Raw genomic sequence first — 22,121 nt, 5'->3', positions numbered from 1 at the left:
GCTACATCTATGCAAGGTAACACTACTGTTAACACAGAGCAACTTAGACTGCATGTATCCTGATGAAACCTGCATGAAATCCAGTCCAAACACTCCAAAAAAAACATGTACAATTGACCAGACTGTGGCTCAACATCTGCAGCACTATCTGAAATGAGCTAAGTGGCTAATGACAAAAAAAAATGTAAGAGTTATTTATGTTGCCTACTCACCGTTTTGTACATTGTAAAGCGTGCTGTCAGCATTTTCTGTTGCCGTGGATAGGCACCAAACACGGAGAGCGAAGATCAGAAAGGCAAAGTTCTTCCGCCGCCTCCAGGTTCTCATGATGCCCGGGCTCGGTGGGGTGAAGCCGGGGGAAAGCGCTCTGGTCAGACCGCGTTATTGATGCAGCACGACCAGATACTTCACACAAGGGACGGGATGGAGATACAGGTCAAAGCAGTTCACTGTGGTGTTGTGGGGAAAGACGGGGAGGGGGGGAGAAAAAGCTTCACCACCAAGGGTCCGACGAGATGCGGCAGGCTGTCATTTCAAGAAAGAAGCTGTCAAAAACTTTTCGTTCCGACACCAGGCGTTTGGCGGCCAAGTGGCAGGGGGACACCGTGCAAACACATGTGTTAGCTAAATGTTTTTAGTGTGGAGGTGTTGCTCATGTGACAAGGGTATGGCAGGGAGCGGCAGGAATAATAAGAGGATGTTGGAGAGTAGTGAAGCAGACTTGACATCCCCTCGCGTACCGGAGCAGCCACACTTTGCCATGTGCGCCTCAAGCTCCGCTGGGTCCTAAAGCCAGATACATTTAGTCAAATCCAATTAACTAGCTGCCAAATCCAATCTTAGGATTTTACCCACTTGCTATCTTCACCCATTTACCCACTTAACGCTTGTTAGGGAGACAGAATAGCTATTTCATATTGAAAAGTCCAAGTCTAAATGCGCACAATTTTATCTGCGACCCTCCGCAGCTAGCAGAACGGTGTGGACAGAGAAGGAAGAGCGTAGCAATGTTAGCCAATCGCTCCGTGTTAGATGACAAAAAATACCTTTAAAGATGGAACCCACTCCTGGAACAGGTAAAAGGTAATGTTTTCAGTTTTCCTCTAAGGTTTGCGAAGGAAGTACTGGCTCGTTTATCTATATACATTTTTTATGTCTGGAGCGTATTTGTTTGTGTTTGTAAGTTAGTCAGTTAGTTGTTCAGTACAGTTAGCTAGCTACACTTTTTTTTTTTTTTTAAAATAACTTTATTGAACGAACAATAACGCTACATGACAAATAACAGAACGGGTTGTTCAGAAAAAGTATAGCTACCAAAGCAGAAAGTGGTGGAAAGTGAAAATTCTGGCTTTGTGTGATACTGTATTTGCCCAAGAGACACAATCATCTTACCGCACGGTAGATTTGAGTGTTTTAAGACTCCACATTCAAAAAGAAGACCACTTTCAAAGAGGGAACCGCACAAATTATTCATTAACATTTCTCTAATTCTTCTCCTCCTTTTCCTTCTTCTTGAACAACAAAAGATGCATATAGCATTATGAAAACAAGATGGATGTAATTGGAAGTTTGTATTTCTTACAATTTGTTATGCATACACACATACTGTATGTGACTAAGTGCAAACTAACTGTATAACAGTCTTTTCTCCAACTATGGTGGTTAGAGGTTTATTAATGGACGAGGCTTCAAATTAAAACATTTATTTGTTTATTGTAGATATAACAAATTGCAAAGTTACAGTTAATAAGAGCTTTGATTTATGTCCTCTTGCTTCAGTCCCCCATGTCTTTCTGGCTCTGTCTAAACTGCTCTCTGGTGTGCTAAAACGTAGTGTTGTTTTTGATCTAGTGGGTCCACAGTGGATTAAAATGATGACTCCTCTCCTAACTTACTCGCTGTAAGACATGATGGATGCAACCTCGGAGACACAACCAAGTGAGATACAAAAAAAAAAAAAAGCTTTGAAAGGACACTTCCCCAGGCGGTTACCTAGTTTGACTATGGCACTGCTTGAAATGGAATTGCTGGAAAATGTAGTGTGAAACACCATGATGAGTTGTGTAGAATGAAATCTGTGCATATACGCTGATGGGATTACAAGTTGACATTTCAAAAAATGTTAAGCTCTTAACCTGTTGAACCCTAACTTCCCACTCAAAGTTTCTTTTTGAAAACTTTGAACGAAGTTGTTAAATAAAGCTGAGAGTGTTCACACCATGAGTCACGATTGAGGTTTGTAATGTTGATATGAAATAAAAGCACTTCGTGATTCAATTTCAGTGCGAATATTGTATATTTTATAAAGTATTCTGCAATCAAAATGGTGGGTCACCTCCTATTTCGCAATACCCCTGGGATGACATTGTTTCCTCTTTCTCTCTGTCTGTCCACTCTGTCCACAGACACACACACACACACACACACACACACACACACACACACACACACACACACAGACACACACACAGACAAACCGTCATCACCATGGCCCCATCTGTGTTTTGCGCAGACTACCTGGTCTGGTTTAGTCTAATCTTTTTTTGTGTGTGTACGCTGCAGGCAGAGAAGTCACAGATGTCTCTGTGCAGGCATCAGTTCACTCCACATCTCCACTGAGGATACAAACTGAAAAGAAAAGAAAAAATTGCAGTGCTTTGCCTGAGCTAACTTTGATTCAGTTATGTCCCCAAAATCCCTCAATGTCTTTGTGCAACAGTGTACCTTCCTTTACCTCCTCTCTGAAGACTTTCATTAAACCGTACACCCTAAAAACCATCCTTATTTTTGTTGTTCACTCGTACTTGAATTGGTTCTGTTCTGTTTAAACGACCTGATCCTTCAGTAAATATTGTACACAAGCTGGGAAGATTGTTTGCATTGATGTTACAGTCGCAATCCTGGAACACACAGCCATTGCTGGAAAGACATGTCCACGAGGCTAGATGTTCAGATAATGAGTAAACACGTACAATCTGTGGCTCTGCTTCAATGTACGCAATTAGCCCTGTAAACTCAGCTAGTGTTCCCCTTTCTAAGCCAGACATATCAGCGCTACCCTCAGGGCATCTGAGTCAGTCAGGGCCATTGGGAAGCCAGTAGAGGGGCCTCAGAGCACATAGTCCACATTATGTGGATATAGCAATGTGACATACAGACACATGATGCCTCAGAGAGAGTGAGGCTGACTGACAGCAGCCCTTCTCCTCGTATACAACCGCCTGTCAGTCTGTGCTCATCGTCTGGAACCAGCCTACATGGCAGGAGAGCAGTTCTCCCATGTGGATTACTCTTTCAAATGGCTTCGCTGGCATCAGTAATGTCAGTGGATTAAAGAAGTGTTTACTACACACAGTATGTTGTTTGCTTTGGGCCACAATCCTCCATTCTGGATGCACGAACCTTCCAGTACACAACAGCTGGTCCATCAATTCCATAGTGGAGGAGAATGAACTAAAGTAGCAGAATAAAATTCAACATATATTCAACATTAACCCACATTTTGTTTGGGATTCAAAACCCTCTCAATATTTACTCCAGAGCAGCCCACCCACCAAAAGTCTGCCACAACAGCATGTAGTAATACTGTGTGTGTGTCTGAGACCTGTGGCACATGTCCTTCCCCTCTTCTCTCCTCATCCCAGCAGGCTCTGTTTAAATGCCACTGAGATGTCAGTCACCTTTACGGGTTATATGTGGACTGTGGTTCCAGGCAGTGCTCAGAAGTCTCCTCTCTTATTACAATGTCATCTCTGGTTTAGAGCTCTGTGACAAAGGCCCCTTTCACAGCCGCTGCATGTCTCCTGAGTTCGATTAGCCTGGAATTCCACTGTTCCGGATGGGAGGCTCCAGAGGCCTCGAGGCAGACCAATGACGAAGCGTGGTCCTCCCCTCTCCCACTTTATAAACACCTATAGTACCGTACCAATGACAGAGTGAAGGTGCTTTGCTCAAAGCACTGAGACTCACATTTCCTGGAAAATGACACTACTTCTACAAAGAATGTCCTTGGAATACTTTTATTTCATTTTGAGATACTTTAGAGGAAAATGAGATTGTAGATAAGGAATCAAATCATCAGAGAAGAAATGGGTAAAATTATATGATTAATCTGCATTGCATGTAATCGCCGGGTGTTCATTTGAGCAGGGAAAACAGATGACAATTTCATTGCTTTATTATCTTAAACTGTCAAACCCTTCTCATTTTTCACTTACAACTGTGTCGGTGGTAGGTGAGAAGGTTCGGCTTTGTCAGTGTCTGCACACAACAACAATTAACTTAAAAGCCTTCAACATCATGCACAATCTTCTTCTCTACAACACTTATACAGTGTAATTGTGCTGAATGAAATTGCTTATTTTGCAGTGATCTGCCATTGTGGCATAAGCAGAAATATCTAAATGTGTCTCTCTTATATATCACATCAAATTATATGGATAAATACTGGTGACAAATAAAGAAAACGTGTCTTCCTGTCACCCTGATAACTGCACAAGCTTCTTGACGGTCAGCAAAATGTAATTTTGTCATTTTTGTTTCTTGCTGCAGTCCTTTGCAGCTTGAGAGAGGATACAGGAGGAATTGAGCCTTAATAACAATCAGTACATATGCACAGGTATGACAATGTTTGCATAGATGATTAACTGATTTAAATACAAAGTCATGTGTAACATACAGTGAGAAAACTGAATGGGTCGTGACGTAACCCCGTTTATCTTTGCAGGATCTGGTCCAGAACTCTCTGCAAAACAAGAAAAACAACAATGTTTCAGATAACTTCCCCCCAAAAAAACAGATCAAAAACACACCTACAATATCTGCACTCAGGCCTTCCTTCCCTCAATCTCTTAAGAGCAGCTCTGCATCACACAGGAGCGACTCCTGCTGCTAAATTGGCTTTCACTTCCATCAGCCTCACCCCTGAGATGTCCAAGCCCAGGTAGGGGAAATAATTCTAACTTGCTATCTAACAAAACACCCCGCTATGCAATCACTCTCCTCTTACAGTGCAACCCAACAGCTGGAATCTAATTTCAGCCAGCATTCAAAACTGCCCACCCTCTACCCTGCTTTATCAGACCCCACTGTGATTCTTCTGTGGGCCCTACCTCAGTGCCTCAGTGTGTGTGTGTGTGTGTGTGTGTGTATGTTGGAGACTTTCCTCCTGAGGCCTCTAAAGCACACATGACTCAGTGTTTATCGGGGAGGAACACACTCCTTTTCTCCCAATCTCACTGTAGTTGAGCCTGGCTAATAGCCTTATTTGAAAGGTGTCAAGGTCACTCTGGCATCGTAACCATTGCGTCTGCTCCATTTCCCCAAGGAATAAAATATTTTCTTACAGAGACATTTGACGTCACACTGAATACGCTCTGTAGTCGCTGGCTGTGTCCATAAGCCGCACAACGCTGTGGTTTACTGTAGACTCACTGTTTCCTTAAAAATGAAAATTGCTGGCTGCTTGATGAATAACAGTTCCCAGTTTACCTAAACACTGGCAAACTCATTTCCTGGAGACTTACACTAACCATAACCTCTGCCTAACCTAACCTTAACCTAAACCTAACCTTAGCCCAAGTCTTCACTCTGAAATGTAATGACTTACACACACACACACGATCTGAAGATGCCACGACTGTGTAATTATCTTTCACAGCTCCTCACATTTCTCTCCGCTCACCTGGCTGACAGTGAATTCATTGTCAGGGTTACGTTATAATGGGAGAATGAGTGAAGGCTCACAGTAAGTGAAGCTGAAAGGATCTGTCTGACAATGCACGTCTTAAATATATGGGGGACGTTGATACTGCCTGTTAAAGCAGGTCCTATGCCTCGTGTCAGCGAGGCATAGAATAAGTAATACTGAGTTAATACTGTGTGAGCTTAGGTTTCCACAGCACTGAAAGCCACCGTCACCCTGTGGTATGTAGAGTGAAATGGGCAAATGCAGCAAGGGTTTCATTTTGGCATGAGTGATAAGAAGACTCTTTCCTGATCTGATTTTGAAAGCACCATTTACTAAGAAGTGACAGATTTCACATAAAATAAGAGGAACCTGAATAACCTAAATGTTGAACGCACATTTATTTGGGCTAGTCCAGGGTGATAAATGACTGAAGATCTGGCTTTAGCAGTCAAACAGTGACCTCTGCTGGACAAAAACCAAACCATGTTTCATTTTATCCTCATGGATGATGCACTGAGCACTTCATTTACTCATAATGAATACACGTCACCGAGAGTTAATTACTGTAACTAAAGAAAATGAAACAGAAAAACTTCAAGAACACCAAATTAAAAAAAACATATTCTATAGTTTTGTCGTATTTAGGTGCATCAGTGTGAATATTTTTAGTCTAGTTTGCACTTGTTCATTTTTATGGTACATGCTTTGTGATCAGCTTTGAACATCTTGGAACCGTTGTCTGTGCATCCTTTGGATTGGTGTGTTTTGTCGACCCATATATAAATCAATTCAAGTCCAATCAAAACCCTAAACTAGTTTAGTGGAAGGTGAATTATCTGAGATGACTGTAATATTGTTTTTTAAGTCTTTAAAGAGAGTAAGAATAATAAAATGCTGCACCTAACCACGGCTGACCTCTGGGGTGACAGATGAATGTGATGATACCACAGTGACGAACATCTACAATCTAAAAAAAAAAAAAAAAAAGCTCCTCATCAACATCATTTCTTGCAAAGAGCATTCAGATTTTAAGAACACGCTCAAAGCCCAGCGTTATAAATTGAGTCCCATGTTTGGGATTTAGGCTTCTTCTGCTGCAGCATTGTTTCTAATTCTATATAAGAAAAGAAGAATAAGCAACCAATGTTTTGAACTGATGTTTGTACCAAAAGAAATCCCAAATCTACCTTTTTAAAAACCTCTGCTCGCAATCTGTTGGTCTGTGATACAGCTTTCTTTTTCTCCTCCTCCTTTTTCTTTGTCACCTCTGGCAGCTTGTTGTAAATCCTACAGACACAAGAAAGGCAAATTCATACAGGGCAGGAGAATATGGTATCAAAAGTCTGAGGGGGGCTGAGCTATGCCAACAGATTGGCATAGTAGAGAAGTAGTATTATCTAGATAGACCACAGCCGGCAAAAACCTGGATCCACTGATAAACAGGTCTCACACAGACTCCTTTTTCACTCCCACAACTACAGCCAATTTGTTAAGAGATCCTCCAAGTCAGATAGTGTCGCGTTTGAAAAAAATTACAATGGGCAGCCATCATCTGATCAGGTGTGCCTTTCCAGATAAGGCATGAAAAAAAAAATACGAAAGATAAGGCATACAGAGGGTAGCGCGTATCTCCTGTCAAGACATTTGGACATTAAAAATCTATTGTATCTATAGAGTATGTGAGTGTGTGAATGTGCATCGTCTTTGTGTGCAAACCTGGCAGATATGACAAACAAGCTTGATGGATTGTGCTGGATAATAAAAAAAAAAGGGGAGGAGAGACAGAGTGACATCGTCTGGAGAACTCACCGTCTGGACCTCAGCTGCATCTCGCGGCCTGATATAGACCTCTCTCTAGGCTTGAAAAGGTTATCTAGGACACACACGCACAAACACACACACAAACATGCACACACACATAGGAATAACAAATAAGAATTAATATGGAAATGAATCTTGAATATGTTAATGAACACTGAGGGCTGTGTGTGATCTCTCTTTTTTAGACAGTTAGACATTTGAGCATTAACACACACCCGCGGACGCATGCACGCACGCACACACACAGGCACATATCAGACTCACACACAATACATAGCCTTATCCAGTCCTGTCAAGTCGGACCACTCTGTCTCTGCCATTGAACTCAAGTGACCTGCCAGAGTGCGGCTGCTCAGGTCAACAGCACCAAGACTCTTTGTTCATAATTAGACTTCAGACTCGAGTCAGAGGCCAGTTTGAGCTATTCAAGGTGCCTAATTCCATGACTCCTCAATGACCTTGCAAAACTAAGTTGGAGCCCCTAAGTTCACTTCATTAATGTTTACTAAAGGGTTGATCAGTCAGATGTCGAATACAGCTGGATTTGCTGCAAAGAAAAATGGCTGTAAACAAGCTGCTGCGGTGAACCTCCAAAAAAAAAAAAAAAAAAGTGATCACGCTGGGTGTAATCAGAAAACGTTTAAGAAATTCTGACATCACCCAACCTATGTGGAGCATCAATCAAATTCCCTCTCTCGCTTTTAAAATTCCATATTTCCGTGAAGCAGACAGAGAATCAAACAGCTGAGTTAAAGCTGCTGAGAGAAATGTTGTTCGCCTAAACTGAACAAAGCCTCGTCAGAATTTATATGTCTGACAGCTTCAGTGTGAGAGAACAATGAGCTAGACTCATGACAGTGTTTACACCGAATATACAAGTGTTTCCTGCACAGAAATCATGATCTACAGCTTTAAGTGTCTCAGACTATTTAGAAAAATACCTTGTTGGATACACTTTGATGCAGAAACACACACGTGGATCAATTATTATGTTACTTGGTTGTCTTCTTCGAAAAGTTTACTTCATCTTTACTGACAGCTGAGGAATTACAGGCAATTTTTATACCTTGCTGGATGACATTTTGATGAATGCTGGTTTAAACTGGACATTTTACGCAAATGTATTTTTCACAATCAGCATACAGCCACTGATATCATGTCTGACTCCCTATCCCTCATTTCGGTGTGTCTCTTTGCTGTGTTCGATTTCATTTTATCTATATTTGTGAACTTATATTTTTGCTTTATTCTATATGACAAATGCTTGTTTTGTTACATTTCAGCCTTGTTCAATTCCTGGCTGCAACCCAGTTTAATGTGGGAGAAAAAAGTCGAAACCAATAGAAAAGAAAACATCTAAGGGATCATTATATTCTAGACACGTTTGGTCTCTCCCTGCGTGTACCCCCTGCATACAGAGCTTTAAGAGAAAATGCTTCAACTGATATGCAGTACTAGATATTGGCCACCAGAGAGCAAAGTTGGATAATTGCCACTGTACCAGCAGGAGAATATTATGTAAAATTCCCCTTTTTTTCCTCCGGATCATCAGAGGTTGTTGAGGTTAGCACAAATCATTTGATTAACAGTTTGGAAAAGTCAACATGTTTCAGTATGACATGACCTCAAGTTCCTTATTTAAGTATTTTCCTGCCTATGGGTGGGCCTGGAATGGTTACTTCTCACCAGAAAACTACACCTACTGAAGGAGCCTTTATCCTACAGTGCAAGGATTTGATGAATGTGCTGTAACAACAGATTATAGATGGTAAAAGATTGTTTTCGAAGATGAGGGCCTGCTCAAAGTTCTAGACTGTGAATTGATTGCTGTTGTCACTGTAGTGGAAATCCTGCCCTTCCACAGCTCCCTTATCATAGGACTTATAGCTGTTGGTACACATCAGGGGTGGCTTGACAGCAGAACTGAGACCTTCTGACTGACTGGCTATTGGCCAGAGAGATGAAATTGTATTTGACTTAATGGGTCACTGCTGCTTTTCCATGTTTCAGGCAGAGTTATTCAGCTGCACTCACCACTAAGTGGATCCGGTGTTGTGCAGTTCCTCTTTTGTTTACATCGATCCTCCCTGAGGCCCTGCACCAGGTCTGGATTGGAGTCCTGCAGCACTCTTCTTCTCATTGCCCTCTGCTCCAACCTCCTCACCCGATCCTGAGACCGGCTGATGAAGTCTGGCCTGAAGAGCTCCAAAGCCTCCTGGGGTGGGTAGAGGTATGTATACAGTAAGCTGCTTGTTGGTGGGACGAATACAGTACAACACAGACGCTAATCCTGTGGAAAGAGAAAAAAAATCTTCATTGGGTTAGAATCTGTTCTGAAAATATCCTTAATCTATTCCTTAACCTTGGAGAATCCTCTTCACAGCCTTGTAATAGCTAGGAGGTGTAGGCAACATGGTAATATTGTGCTCAGCTTTACTGGGGATAAAGGTAAGAGAGCTTTACTCACAGGGGGAATCTGAATCCTTTAGAAAGCCTGACAAACCATACTGGAACTTTACCCCTCACAGTCTGAGATAAAACTTGTTACATTAACAGGGTGGAAAGAAAGGCGGAAATAAAATAAAACGAGGGAGAAGGAAATGAAAAAAATGAAAATCGTGTAATTATTAAAGATTTTCTTTCATTCCCGCTCTACTTGGCAGGGGCTGTGACAAATATCACGTAAAGCAAAAATGTCTCCAAGTGTGAAAATCACCCCTCCAGAGACGCCGCTGCTGTTGTGATAATGTTTATTCTAAGAGCAAACGCATCAAGATTCTCTGTGTGGGAATCCTTAATTGAAACGGTCTAATATATCATTCCAAATGTTTTAAAGGTCACATACACTGCTCTCTATCTTATCATACGCCCTGTTTGGTTGCGCTGTGTACAATACTAAACAGCTTTTCAAGGCTTTTTCTTGATTCCCTAATTGACCTTTGTGGAACCATTATTTTGTTGTATTTGCATCCTCAGCCACACTGCTGATTTTTTGACAGCTCTTAACTTTAATAGGCCAAAAGCAGTGGGACAACCAGAAATCTAGAACAGCTGGAGGTTTTTTTTTTTTGCTGACAGTCTCCAAAAAATGTTATTAATAGGAATGATAACTGCTTGTAATATCATTTGGTGACCTTATGCACATACATATTGTATATATTGTAAAACTGTGAATTGTGAGCACAAGATCCACAGCAATTTTACTCTTTTACAAAGTCTGCTTACAAGTCTTGTACAAAGGCTTCCACGGTTATCCAGCAGGTGTACAAACTGCCTCCAGTGAAGTCACTTGAGGTGTGGAGTCAGAAAGTAGTGAGGTTCCCGGACCACCGTAGCCCATTCCTCATTTGTGCTTGAGGCAAGCACTTTGAGGCTGCATTAACTGCTATTAGCATAAAACACCAGTATCTCGGACTGAACTGTCAGTGGTCACGTTGCATTGTGGGTAATGTAGGCAGCAGGTTTTGAAAAGGAAGAAGAATTTGCGGTATAAGAAAGATGTTTTTGGTTCTGCTGCATTGGTTTTTAATCCTTTTTTTCAACCATCTATTGTAAGTCTGACAGTATTAGAGTTTAATAGAAGTGCAATGCTATAAATCAGTGGAGAACTCTTTTAATGGAAATTTTATGGAGCTCTCAGTTATATCTTCTGACCTTCATCAGGTTCAACTCAGGTTGCTCATTTATCAGGAAGCCCATCCCTCCGAAGTGACAGGTTACTATTTCCCCCACATATACAATCTCTTGTTATTCTGTTGTTCTCCACGCAGGTCACATGATAACAACTGATCCATCTTCATGACAGCTTAGCAAACTCTGTTGATGACGGTCATGAGAAAATCAGAAAATCCCAGTGAGTGCATCCTGTGCTTAAAATTTTGTCAAAGGTTAATAATGAAACTTCAGGCAGAGGGTTACATGTGCTTTGGAGTTCTTATCGTGTAGTGTATTTCCTAAAAGACAGAAGTAACAGAAATATGGCTCCTACTTTGAGGCTGAGACTCTTGGATGTGGCTTCCGGAGAACCAGCCTTCAGTTGGGAACAGGTCTTATCCGAAAGGGAGGCTTTTTGAGGCCCTGTGGACCAGTCATGTTCTTGTCGTCCCTCTGTCTTCTCACTCCCTGCTCGCTTGCTCCATGTTCTGGAGTCCACTTGAGAGACACAGAGAGAAGTGAAATTTGGCAACTCACATCATTCCAAGATAAAAAATCATGTCAGTAGATTTCAAAGTAGATGTGGTTTTTGCAGTTTCTTGTGTAGTTTGTTGTTATTTGGTGTTGACATACAGGAGATGAAATGCAAATGACTGTATGCTTCCCCTCTGAGACTGAGTTATAGCACAATTTTTACAATGTTCTTGAGTTCCATCTAAGCTTTTTACAATCTGGAGAAGTAGGAAAATGAAAAGACCTCAATATGACCCTAACACACTCATACATGCACACACAGACTACCCCCACAACTCATAGAGAGAAAAAACCAAGTGGCAACATGAGTGTGGCCTATGAATAATGTAAAAGATGACAGTGCATCCATTCTGCACCCGTAACCCCATTCCTCTACCTTCTGTGGGACATATATCTCCTCTGAATACCCTGCCTTGACCATGTGGCATGTAGACAGAGCATCATCACATGCTCCGGGAAGCACACCCAAAAATGTAATGTTGCCCGTCAAGATATGGCCACAGGATATGTCTTGCCCTTTAGGCACCAGAATAAATGAAGTGCCCAGTGGAAAAAAGAAGTTTAAAGAAGAAACATGGAACATGGAAAACAAAAAGCTGTGGCATGGTGCAGAAAATAAAATTTGTAATGAGTGCAGAGAGTGGTTTAATAATTAAAAAGTGTTCTGTTGCACTTGTTTTTCGCGAGACAGCCCATGTAAGAGGGGATGCAGGCAGGTAAGAGTCAAAACCGCTTCAGGCAGTGACATCACATTTTTTCAGTCCTTTTAGCTGCGACATCCGCTGCCAGTACTGTACAAGTCTACTCACTGCGTGTAAGGCACAGTAGATATACTGTACATTCTCTATGGAGTCTTCTGACTTCATTCACTTTACCCTTGCTGCTACACCTTAATATTAAAGAATTAATGAATTTTGGGAATTACTATAACTTGCTTTTTTGTGGAGAGTTAGATGCAAAGGTTGATACCACGCATGCCTGTTAAATATGAAACTACAGCAAGCAGCTATTAGCTTAGCATAAAGAATATAAACAGGTGTAAAGAGTGAGCTGGACTATTTCTTGGCCAGGTGCAGTGAAGTCATTGAGATTGTCATGCAACCAGCAGAGACTCCAGGAAATCACACGACAAATTATTGGTGTAATTGAATGAATTAGCTACCTTTTAGAAGACCAAACATGCAGTGGAACATCCAGTTCTGTCATAGTGGGACTAGTATATTGTGTAAGTTACCGTCTCTATCACCCCAAAGAGAGACTGCCACCAGTAACTCAACAGGAAGCTCCTCGGTGGCAAAAAGCAAATTATGTCGCGGAGCCCTCACATGGTCTTATCCTAGCTTATGCACAATGTGTGTATGTGATTTTGAACAATCATTCTCAAGGTCTCTTGGTAATTGTGCAACATCTATGTTTAGATTTTGCAACCCACAGTTAATATGTAGCACCTACTAACTCAAGATTTGTTACATGAGTGTTTGAAGTCAGTGGAGGATAAGTGAATGTTTATTTAAGTCTGCAGTTGGACCGAGTGTGTTTGTGCCAGTTAATACCAGTACCAGTGAATATACACTTGGAGATGTGTGTTCGGTGGGTGTGGTCCTATTAACAATGCATGAGGTATACATCAAAAGGTGAGAAGCAGAGTGAAACAAATGAAACTTTCCACCCTCTAAGACCACCTTGGCACCGCATTCAGCTTGCTGTTACGCCTCGGAAATGTGATCTTATCTACAATAGTTTAGGAATATGTGGGCCACTCAGGGGAATATACAGATCAATTGCCGTGGGTACTTTAGCTTTTCACTTCTGAAGCAAGGTGATGAAATTCATACCTGGGCCAATATTGGAAGTGTGCTGCCTGTGCCTGAAATTGCTCTGGGTAAGGAAGGCTTCCTCATCTACATTCCCCTTCTGCCTTCCAGCCTTTGTGTTTGAGGGGCTTGGTCCTCTGAATGACAATAATCCCAAAGTATCGCTGTGGTGCTGTGTATCTGAATCATCAGCCTTGCTGTTAACACCATGAATGGGTGCTATTTGCTTGACCTTGCGGCCCTGATACTTTGACAGAGGGCTTCTGCAGTGACCCAAACCACTCCTTCCGCCATTGTGCATGTTATGGTCCAGCATGGCTGCTCGGGGTCTCCTGTAACCTTCATTAGTTTTGGCTGGTTCATTATCTGCTGAGGATCTGCAGCGGGATGAAACACCAAGGCGAACAGACAAGGTGGACCTGTACAAAGTGGGCTGACCTGCTCTTCCTTCCTCTAGTTCCACAAGGGAAATGGAAAGTAACTTGTCCAAAAACACAGCCGAGCTAAAGGACCTCACAGGCACCTCAAGATGGATACAAGACCGGTAGGAAGGCTTTGAGGACAGTGTCATTAATGAGCCAGCTATCACATCCTGCTGTCTGTCGCCCTCTGTGTAGCTCAGTCTACATTCTACAACTTGTGCTTTCCTCTTCCCTCGATCTCTCACTGCCAATCCATCAGCTGGTGGGAAGGCCTGTCTGAACTCATTTGCTGTCACAATGGTGGGATTCTGGCTGCACACGTCTGGTTGGGAGTCTGACACTCTCATTGTACTCGAGGGTATGGATGATGCTCTTCTCCCAAAAGGTCTCTTGTAGTGTTGCTGAAGGTGATGCCTTCACATGCTGTGTTAGAGTAGATGGATACTCGGGGTCTTGTGAGGTGGAGCGTGATGGCAAAACCTTCCGGACTGCAATGGTGATGGAGGAAAATGTTGCCTTTGGACTCCTTCCAACCACATCTGGGACACCCGCAGTCCTGAGCAGGTTGGAAATGCCACAGTAAGGTCCACTATCTGCAGTCTCAGAGAAGGCAGAGTGTGTTATTGCTCTAAGGGACACACTCTCCTTCGCCTCTTGTCCTCGCCACACACCCCATGACAGGACATTCCTGTGCAGTGAAGCAGTGATATCCTTACTTGAGGCCTACGAAAAGACAGAGAAAAGAAAAAGCTCCATATCAGAGTGGTGCTCCAAGTGTCTTGTTGACTCCTCTGCAAACTGAAAGATTCTGTAACTCCAGTGAAACCAAGAAAGACTGCAAATACAAAGTTATTAGTGACTGTGATGTGGTTGGGGGGACTTATTATCTGCTCTCCTGCTCAACTTGTTTCTTGATCTGTTGCTGTTGCCATGACAATGTGTAACTTGATGGGCAGCACTTGGGGACAAATTATCCATGACATTCAAAATGAACAATCCAGATTTGCCTTCTGAAGAGAAAAAAACACAACCAGTCTCTGCTCTATTTTTATTTTTCAATTCAGAAAAAAATAAAAATCAAACGAACCTTGAACACACAGTAGATGCTTGAATTATACATACTTTCCTGCTGCTTTTGTACACAGGATACCTTGCTGGTTAACACTTTTCTTTCTGCTTGTTTGAAGGGCAAACAATTAAACATCTTCCTCAAACAGCACTTGTGTTGTCTCACATTCCCGAGAACCCAAATATCAGGAGAGTTTTACACAAATATAATTTGGCTTAATGAGAAATTTTGTCTCTTGCTTGAATGCAAACTAATGGAAATCTGAAGACATCACCCAATTAGATCAGAGATCAAACATCATACAATTACAGTATTTTGTTACAGACATGGGGTTTTTACAGATTATGTATTTTTAGTTGAGTAATGATGACAGTGAAATAGATTTCTGGCTCAAACATCCATAATAACAACATTTTTAAAATGCATTTTGCTCAACAAGCATCCTCAGAAAATGTAAGGGCAAAACCATTTGCATCTTCAAATAACAAATAATAGAACAATAGTAGCTGATCACAACCTGCAGCAGTGTTATCCACCAAGTATTTGCAGAAACAGTGTATAGTAACTTCCCAGATCATAAGACCTTCGGTAAACAGGTAAGTACACCCAGAGCTGTCTACCTCATTGATGTTAGGTGTCGATCCGCTTGGGAATCTCCAACTACGGAAACCCACTGACATCGACCAGCCGTCTTCTATTTTTTCATCTCGCAGACGACAACAGAAAGAGCAATATATTGTCCATTTGAGCTTATCAGCTTCTGATTTTAACTAGGCTGCACATGCCATACATGACATAAAAGGGAAAGTGCACTTCAAAGACACTCTCCTCAACTTGAAACACAATTATCAGACTTACCTACTCATCACAAAAGTACAGCTATCTTGTCACTGAAAATAGCCTTTCTGCTAATGCTTCAATATCACATTATTCACTTCACGTTATCGTTCCATCGTTTATTCCATGCTTAGAGCCATGTTCATTCCCACCTATCAGCAGCCAAAAGAAAAATCTCTCTCTCAGCCTCTCTGCTCCTCAGCTCAGCTGACTATGACTCTCCTAACATGGTTATCTGCCTTGCTTGCCTGGCACATTCTGGATAATTCCTTAACACCAAACAATAGCTTAAATGTTTAGGCCTATTGTTTCTGAAGACATAGGAAGGGGCTTATCGACTCATTTTATTCACCACTCAGTATAATTCGTTTTTTTAATCATGATACACCAAGTGCCCTGCTCTCAATTCAGCTGGTATAAAGCCCAATGTCGCTATTACAGTCAATAAAACTGAGATTATGACAAATGGAGGCACAATTTACTCTTTAAAATAAACTTGTCAAGCATGCAGAGCATTCATTCTGTGTCTCACAATGTCACAACGAGACCTTGCAAATTGAAGTCATGTTGTTGGCCTGTTAAGATGTTTGCATGAATGGTACAGTGCATATAATACAAGAAAAGTAATTATGTTTACCCCGTGTGCTCCACTTTGAGGTGAGTCACATGGGACGGGAATGCAGGCTTGAACAACAACACTGAAATAGAAGTTTATACATTCAGTTTTACCCCATTTTTCCTTTGATTTATTTTTGCCCAGCCAGCAAGTGTAATTGGAGGAACAACAGCAATCTTATTGGACTCTACAAAAGAGGGTTGGATCAGAGTTTCTGTGAAAGAAAGGGACCGTGAGCAGGAGCGCCGAAGGACAAATGGTTTAAAATGGGGAATTAAACAAAATATCTACACTGACAAACACTGAAACAATGTACACACTATAGCATGTACAGTTTAGGAAAGAAAATGCAAATGAATACTCTTATATATATGGGTAACTGTGCATGTGTTGTATGTGCGTATATGAGCAGAGCGTAGGTTTGTCTTTACTGACATATGAAATGTACAGATGGATAACAAATTCAAGGACAGTCCTGAATAAAATGAATAGGGGAACATCACGAATGCTGATGCTTCTGAGCATGAATAGGAAATGAGGACTCACTGTATTGTCTGAATATGAAAATGACGCATTGAGTGATGTAAATAATGTATTTTTATTATTGTCAATAAGTCCCATTAAGAGGCTAAAAATCAAAGACAAAGCCTGATACGTCTTTTTCCTCTGTCCAAAAACCATTAAAACACACCCCCGAGCCGCACTGTTGCACTGGGTGACATGTTTCTTCTTTAGGATGAGCGTGGGCGCCGTACTTTATTGAGTCAATCCCACGGCTGTTTAAGGAAATGACTTAAGCCTTTTTTTTTTTTTTTTCTTTTGTGAAACATGAAAGTTTGCATTTGTGACTGCTTTTCAAAGATTTTTATCAGTGGTTTGAATAAATGGCCTTGGAGCTGAGAGGCACGTACAGACTGGGGAACTGTGAAAGTATTGAGAAGGAGATGCATTGTTGCTTTTGGTCTCTTCATAGGATCTTGTGACATAAAAAAAATCTAAAATATAGCCAGCCTTATACAAGTAAACCTTATGCACCAACCAGTGGGTCTGTGAGAGCAAAATGTGTAAGACACACATGGAAGAAAAATAGAAGCAGAGCGTGTGTTTGTGTGTGTGTGTGTGTGTGTGTGTGTGTGAGAGAGAGAGAGAGAGAGAGAGATCGACAGCGAACAGGGTTTGTACTTGGCTGATGTGGCCATATGCTTATTGTTGCATGCATGGAAACCAGTGATTGAGTAAACCTTTGTGCTCCTGACAGTGCCAGGAACAGAGAGGGAAGCCATGGGACCTACAGCTGGTTAGGAAGCAGACAAGCTGTGCAGAGCTGTGGGTATGTGGGAGATAAACCCATCAGCACAGCCGGTGTTGAAATGAGGCTCACTGAGGGAGCTCAGGGACAAAATGCTGGTATTCAGATGTGTCATATGTGCTGGTGTTAGCTGAGGTTATTTTTGTCATGGGCTAGTCTTATTATCCTGGCCTTTTGCTTTGTGTTCAGGCTGTCTTTCATTTCTCTGCACGCTGTCCTTTGTAGCCCCAATTCAAGTACTTTTTAATGAAAAGAAACCTATAAGAGCCACATAGAAACTTGAAATTGCCCCACGAGGAGGAAGATTTACCTCTATATTTCAGTTTTAGATGTGCTCTTGATGGATGCCTGCTTCTTGAACACAGGTTTACTGGTAAGTCAATCGTGTATTACAATGATGACCCACACACTCCTTGTTATTTTCTGCAGCAGTTGCAGACTGGGATTCTGTTTTTGAGAAATCAGTTAGACTGAGTCAAGCGTGCTGTAATGGTCCTGACTGTGGGTCAGTGGAATGTGGTCACATGGGCCATAATCTGTTTGGATTCACAGTAGGAAAACATACCAATGGCCTCAAGATGTTTCACATGTATCCGCGCCTGAGACAGCAAGAACAAACTATGAATGTTCAACAGTAGGTGGTAGTGTCTGTGAACATGATGTCTAAAACTAGAAGGGCCCTCAGAGAGTGCAGACCTCTGCCAAGTAGTCTTCTCTTCTCTGATATGCAAATTGGCACGGTCAATATTATAAAAAGCTGAAACATTTTTCTGTAATATCTGCAGTTTATTGCAGATTTCCAGCCTCACCTTAGTTTGAGAAAAGAGTTAAATAGTGCTCCATAATGACTGTTGGCTACCCCTGAGGTAGCCAATAGATTCCTTGCAGATTTCCTTTCCCACAGCCCCACCTTAGTTTGAGGAAATATTTAGACAGTTACATAACGACTGTTGGCTACCCCAGAGGATTACAGGTAGGCTTGCCTGTGGATTGTGAATATGCAATAATTGTACTTTTATTTTAAGATGTATGGCATTTAGTCTGCTGGGGCCAAATGTCCTATCTTGTTAACAAAAGTGAAAAATAATTTGTGTATCCTCCTTGCTCCAAAATGAAGATCTATATTTGAGTTTTACATACAATTACTGTTAAAAACTGTTGAAGCATAATTCTGAAATCCAACCCTTACAATACATATTGTGGAGCCCTCTTACCTGATAAAGCAGAGCGACTTCAAGGTGTCAACTGTTGCTCCTCTCTTTTAAACAGGTATATCCACCTCCTTCAACAGTGCCAACCCACCTGCGCTCAGCCAGGAGTAAAATACATCTGTAAAGTCACCAAGCAATTGAGGGCGCTCTGTGGTCTTTTCTCAAGCCCCAGTGGAAACTCCTCTCAGCTGACTGGGGATCAAGGAGCAAAGCACAACTCACCTACTGTCAATATGTTTATACAAATGACCCTGTGAGCTTATGTTAACTGCCTGACAGTTAACCGCTGAATTATGCTCTGCAACTTCAAGGACAAGCCGAGCCTGTGTCCTTGGTAGAAGTTTAACAATGATGACTCTGGTGGACACACTTCAGTGGATCGTTCTATTTTTCAGTTAATTCATTCCATAAACCTGCCTCTGGTTTAGCTATGCTGGTTAAACAACACCCACCAGGGATCTCTGGAGAGTCCAGCACGTCCCTGAGCCTTATCCATGTGAGTTTAGTCCTTCAGACAGGCAGCGAAGTGTGTCTGTCTACCATTTTTCTCTCCTCCTCTGTCCCCAGAGCTCAGGCTCAGGTAGCAGAACAGGTGACTGGCTCTCAGGTTTCAGGACTTGCATAATAGGTCCCAACTGCACAAGTTATTAATGGAGTCAGAGGCTCCCAACAGCTCCTGCATTTGCCTTACTGACGCAGCAAAGACGAAATATGTATATATAGATAGATAAAATAAAAATGAGGCTGTTTGCGTTGACTCTTTCCAGTGCTTCCTCAAACCATACTTTCCAAAGATGTTTTCCCAAAGCTTCTTTGAACAGACACATACATCTTCTCAGAATAGATAGACCAGGATGTGGACAAAAGTACAGGGAGAGGAAAGGCAAAACTATAAATAAATGTCTACATATGGTGCAGCGTGGAAAGTGCTGAATGTTCAAGTTATTGTTTCTCCTCTGTATGAAACCCGGCCAGAGTAGGGTAGCATTAAAAAAACGTAGTAAAGTACAGTTGGTTTACACTTTTTTGATGATGAATTGTCCAGTTACTCAACTAAAACAGCAAAAACACTGAGGTATATTTCACTCTTGTCACCACTCATGACCCAGTGGTTATGCTGATGTGACTACGGAATGAAGCAAGGTGATGATCAGTGACTTAAATCTCCAGCTATTAATCTGAGGCATGTGCTGTTGCACTTCTAACTAGTTGTAAATATGGAAGATGAAACAATGATTTTCTTTCGTGGTGCCTTTTATCTTTGTAACATTGTATGGTAAAGCTTCTCGCTCTCCATGCCAGTTTATCATCATCATGTAGTAGCCTCAAATAAGAATGAGGTAAAATCAGATTATCAGCACTATTTTCCTCACCTGTCAATCACTGATGTACATTGAACAATTCATTTCCTTTGATTTTTTTTTCTTTGATTTACTTTCTGTCATTCAACTTATCGATTAGTTGGCGAGACATTGATGCATTGCATGTGGAATTACTGTGGCATTAGTACAGCGTTGACCCATTTAGATGTGTAGACATATTTCACTGTAATAAAAAAATGACTTACTCAACAGTTCTGTCAGCGGGAAATTGCTTGAAAGCTTTTCTTGCCTCATCGGTTCTTCTAATAATCCATCCGTTTGTTCTTTGAAAAAAAGAAAAAAAACAAACTTTACATGACCATTGTGGCTGTTGTATTCAGCTTTGGTGCATCAAGCTGAGCTGAGCTGAGAAGTGTTTGGCCACATCAGCCAAGTGTTAAACCATCCTTGTACCTCTTCCCACCTCAACCTTTTAAACCTTTTTTTTTTTACTCCCATTTGGAATTTCGCTACGGGTGGACGCCCCCGACAAGATCTCTTGAAATGAGCACAAAAAGTTGCCGTTTCACTCAAATATTCTTGTTTGAGAGCTCTGAGAAAGTACCTGAGAAAAACTGTGAAATGGGGTTTTCTCACTGTGCCTCAAGATATGTGTAGGGGAGCTCATTCTGAGCTAATCCTATTAAAATTCTCATGTTGTACAGTATGTCCACCCTCTTCCAGCAATGTCACTTTTCATTTGACTGCCACTGTTTCAAGTTTCTCGGGGATTTGTGCAATCAATAGAGTGCTCGAAAGCCACTCTTTTTCATTAGACAAAATCTAAGCAATTTCTCTTCCCTCTTCTAAAGGATCCTTTGCCTACATCAGAATCACCATGGGTATACTGTACAATAGCTCTCCTCAGTGCTGTTATGTTAGTTTGTCACAATAGCATGGTTGGATTAATCATTTTAAACTGCTTTGGTTGCTGCTTAGAACCATTTTAAGAATGCAAATCTTGACTATAAGGTCCATACAAAAAGAATCTCCAGCTTCATCCAATCACAGAAGGTCAGTGTCTAATCACTGGAACGTGACCTATTTTCTTACCTCGAGTATTTCTCTTCCAGGGGGACATAAGTTATATCTACCTTTGTAACCTGAGCCTACGTGTTCAGATGGCAAAGGGGAAATTTATAGATGTGTCATCTGTAATCAATGTGCCCACATGATGACATGACACATACACTGACCCCATGGCTTTTAAAAGACTTCTGCAGCGCATTTGTCCTTATCAGCCACCGTAGGTTCAACATTTGTGGTTTTAAAAACACACACAAAAAAAGTCCAAAGAGCCATTTTGCATTTTCATTTGACTGATAACAGGATTCTCACAGGCTTGTTTTTGTGCCAAGAGTTGAGGTCATTCGACAAAAATAAGCAATTGGCTTAAATGCACCAGTCAGAGGGCAATTTCTCTATCTAAATGGTAGACCTTCATAGCCTACATTAAAATCCTATGCAAAATGTCTCAGTTCTAATTTCATTTTCCAGATAGAACATTTTGTGCTAATATGAAAATGGATGCTAATCCTAAGTTGATTTTACATCCAGTTCCATCATTGTTATGGCAGAATGAGGTGCGCACTCGATGTTCCCCGTCAAATATTTTCCTAAGGCAGAGGCCTCAATAGTGATTAGATGAAGGTTTCTCCAATACTGTATCAACTCCAAAATCTTAATTCTCTTTATTTCTAGGGGACAGGATTGAGGCGTGAGGAGGACATGAAAGTTTCATGTACTTAAACAGAGAATTTCCAAGTTTCCAAGTCCACACCATC

At 41.4% G+C, this 22,121-nt stretch overlaps 2 protein-coding genes across 3 annotated transcripts in view; both read right to left on the bottom strand.

Moving 5' to 3' along the window:
- adam12b (ADAM metallopeptidase domain 12b) overlaps nt 1–712 on the bottom strand; it is a 73,311-nt gene extending 72,599 nt beyond the window's left edge. For both annotated transcript variants that reach the window (XM_076743140.1, XM_076743141.1), the window contains exon 1: nt 213–712. In XM_076743140.1, coding sequence (XP_076599255.1) covers nt 213–327 — 115 coding nt within the window. In that variant the 5' untranslated portion in view covers nt 328–712. The remainder of the gene's footprint in view (nt 1–212) is intronic.
- A 3,291-nt stretch (nt 713–4,003) lies between these two features.
- On the bottom strand, nt 4,004–13,921 carry LOC143327980 (uncharacterized). Its single transcript, XM_076742718.1, has 6 exons — nt 13,534–13,921; nt 11,499–11,662; nt 9,545–9,725; nt 7,499–7,562; nt 6,877–6,976; nt 4,004–4,744 (listed from the first exon to the last, which is right to left on the bottom strand). Exons 1-6 carry the CDS (start codon nt 13,826–13,828, stop codon nt 4,715–4,717), a joined length of 834 nt encoding a protein of 277 aa, XP_076598833.1. The 5' UTR covers nt 13,829–13,921; the 3' UTR covers nt 4,004–4,714.
- Between the last annotated feature and the right edge of the window lie 8,200 nt (nt 13,922–22,121).

The sequence above is a fragment of the Chaetodon auriga genome, chromosome 11 (assembly GCF_051107435.1).
Source record: "Chaetodon auriga isolate fChaAug3 chromosome 11, fChaAug3.hap1, whole genome shotgun sequence".
Taxonomy (NCBI): Eukaryota; Metazoa; Chordata; class Actinopteri; order Chaetodontiformes; family Chaetodontidae; genus Chaetodon; species Chaetodon auriga.
Note: the sequence above shows the minus strand (reverse complement) of the source record. Positions and strands in the feature narration are given on the sequence as shown.

Coding starts and splice junctions, on each gene's coding strand:
- LOC143327980 (XM_076742718.1), bottom strand. CDS start 13,828: ATGCTGGACCATAACATGCACAATGGCGGAAGGAGTGGTTTGGGTCAC. Junction 9,726..11,498: donor CCAAGAGTCTCAGCCTCAAA/GTAGGAGCCATA, acceptor TACCCACCCCAG/GAGGCTTTGGAGCTCTTCAG. Junction 4,745..6,876: donor GAGCAGAGGTTTTTAAAAAG/GTAGATTTGGGA, acceptor CTTGTTTTGCAG/AGAGTTCTGGACCAGATCCT.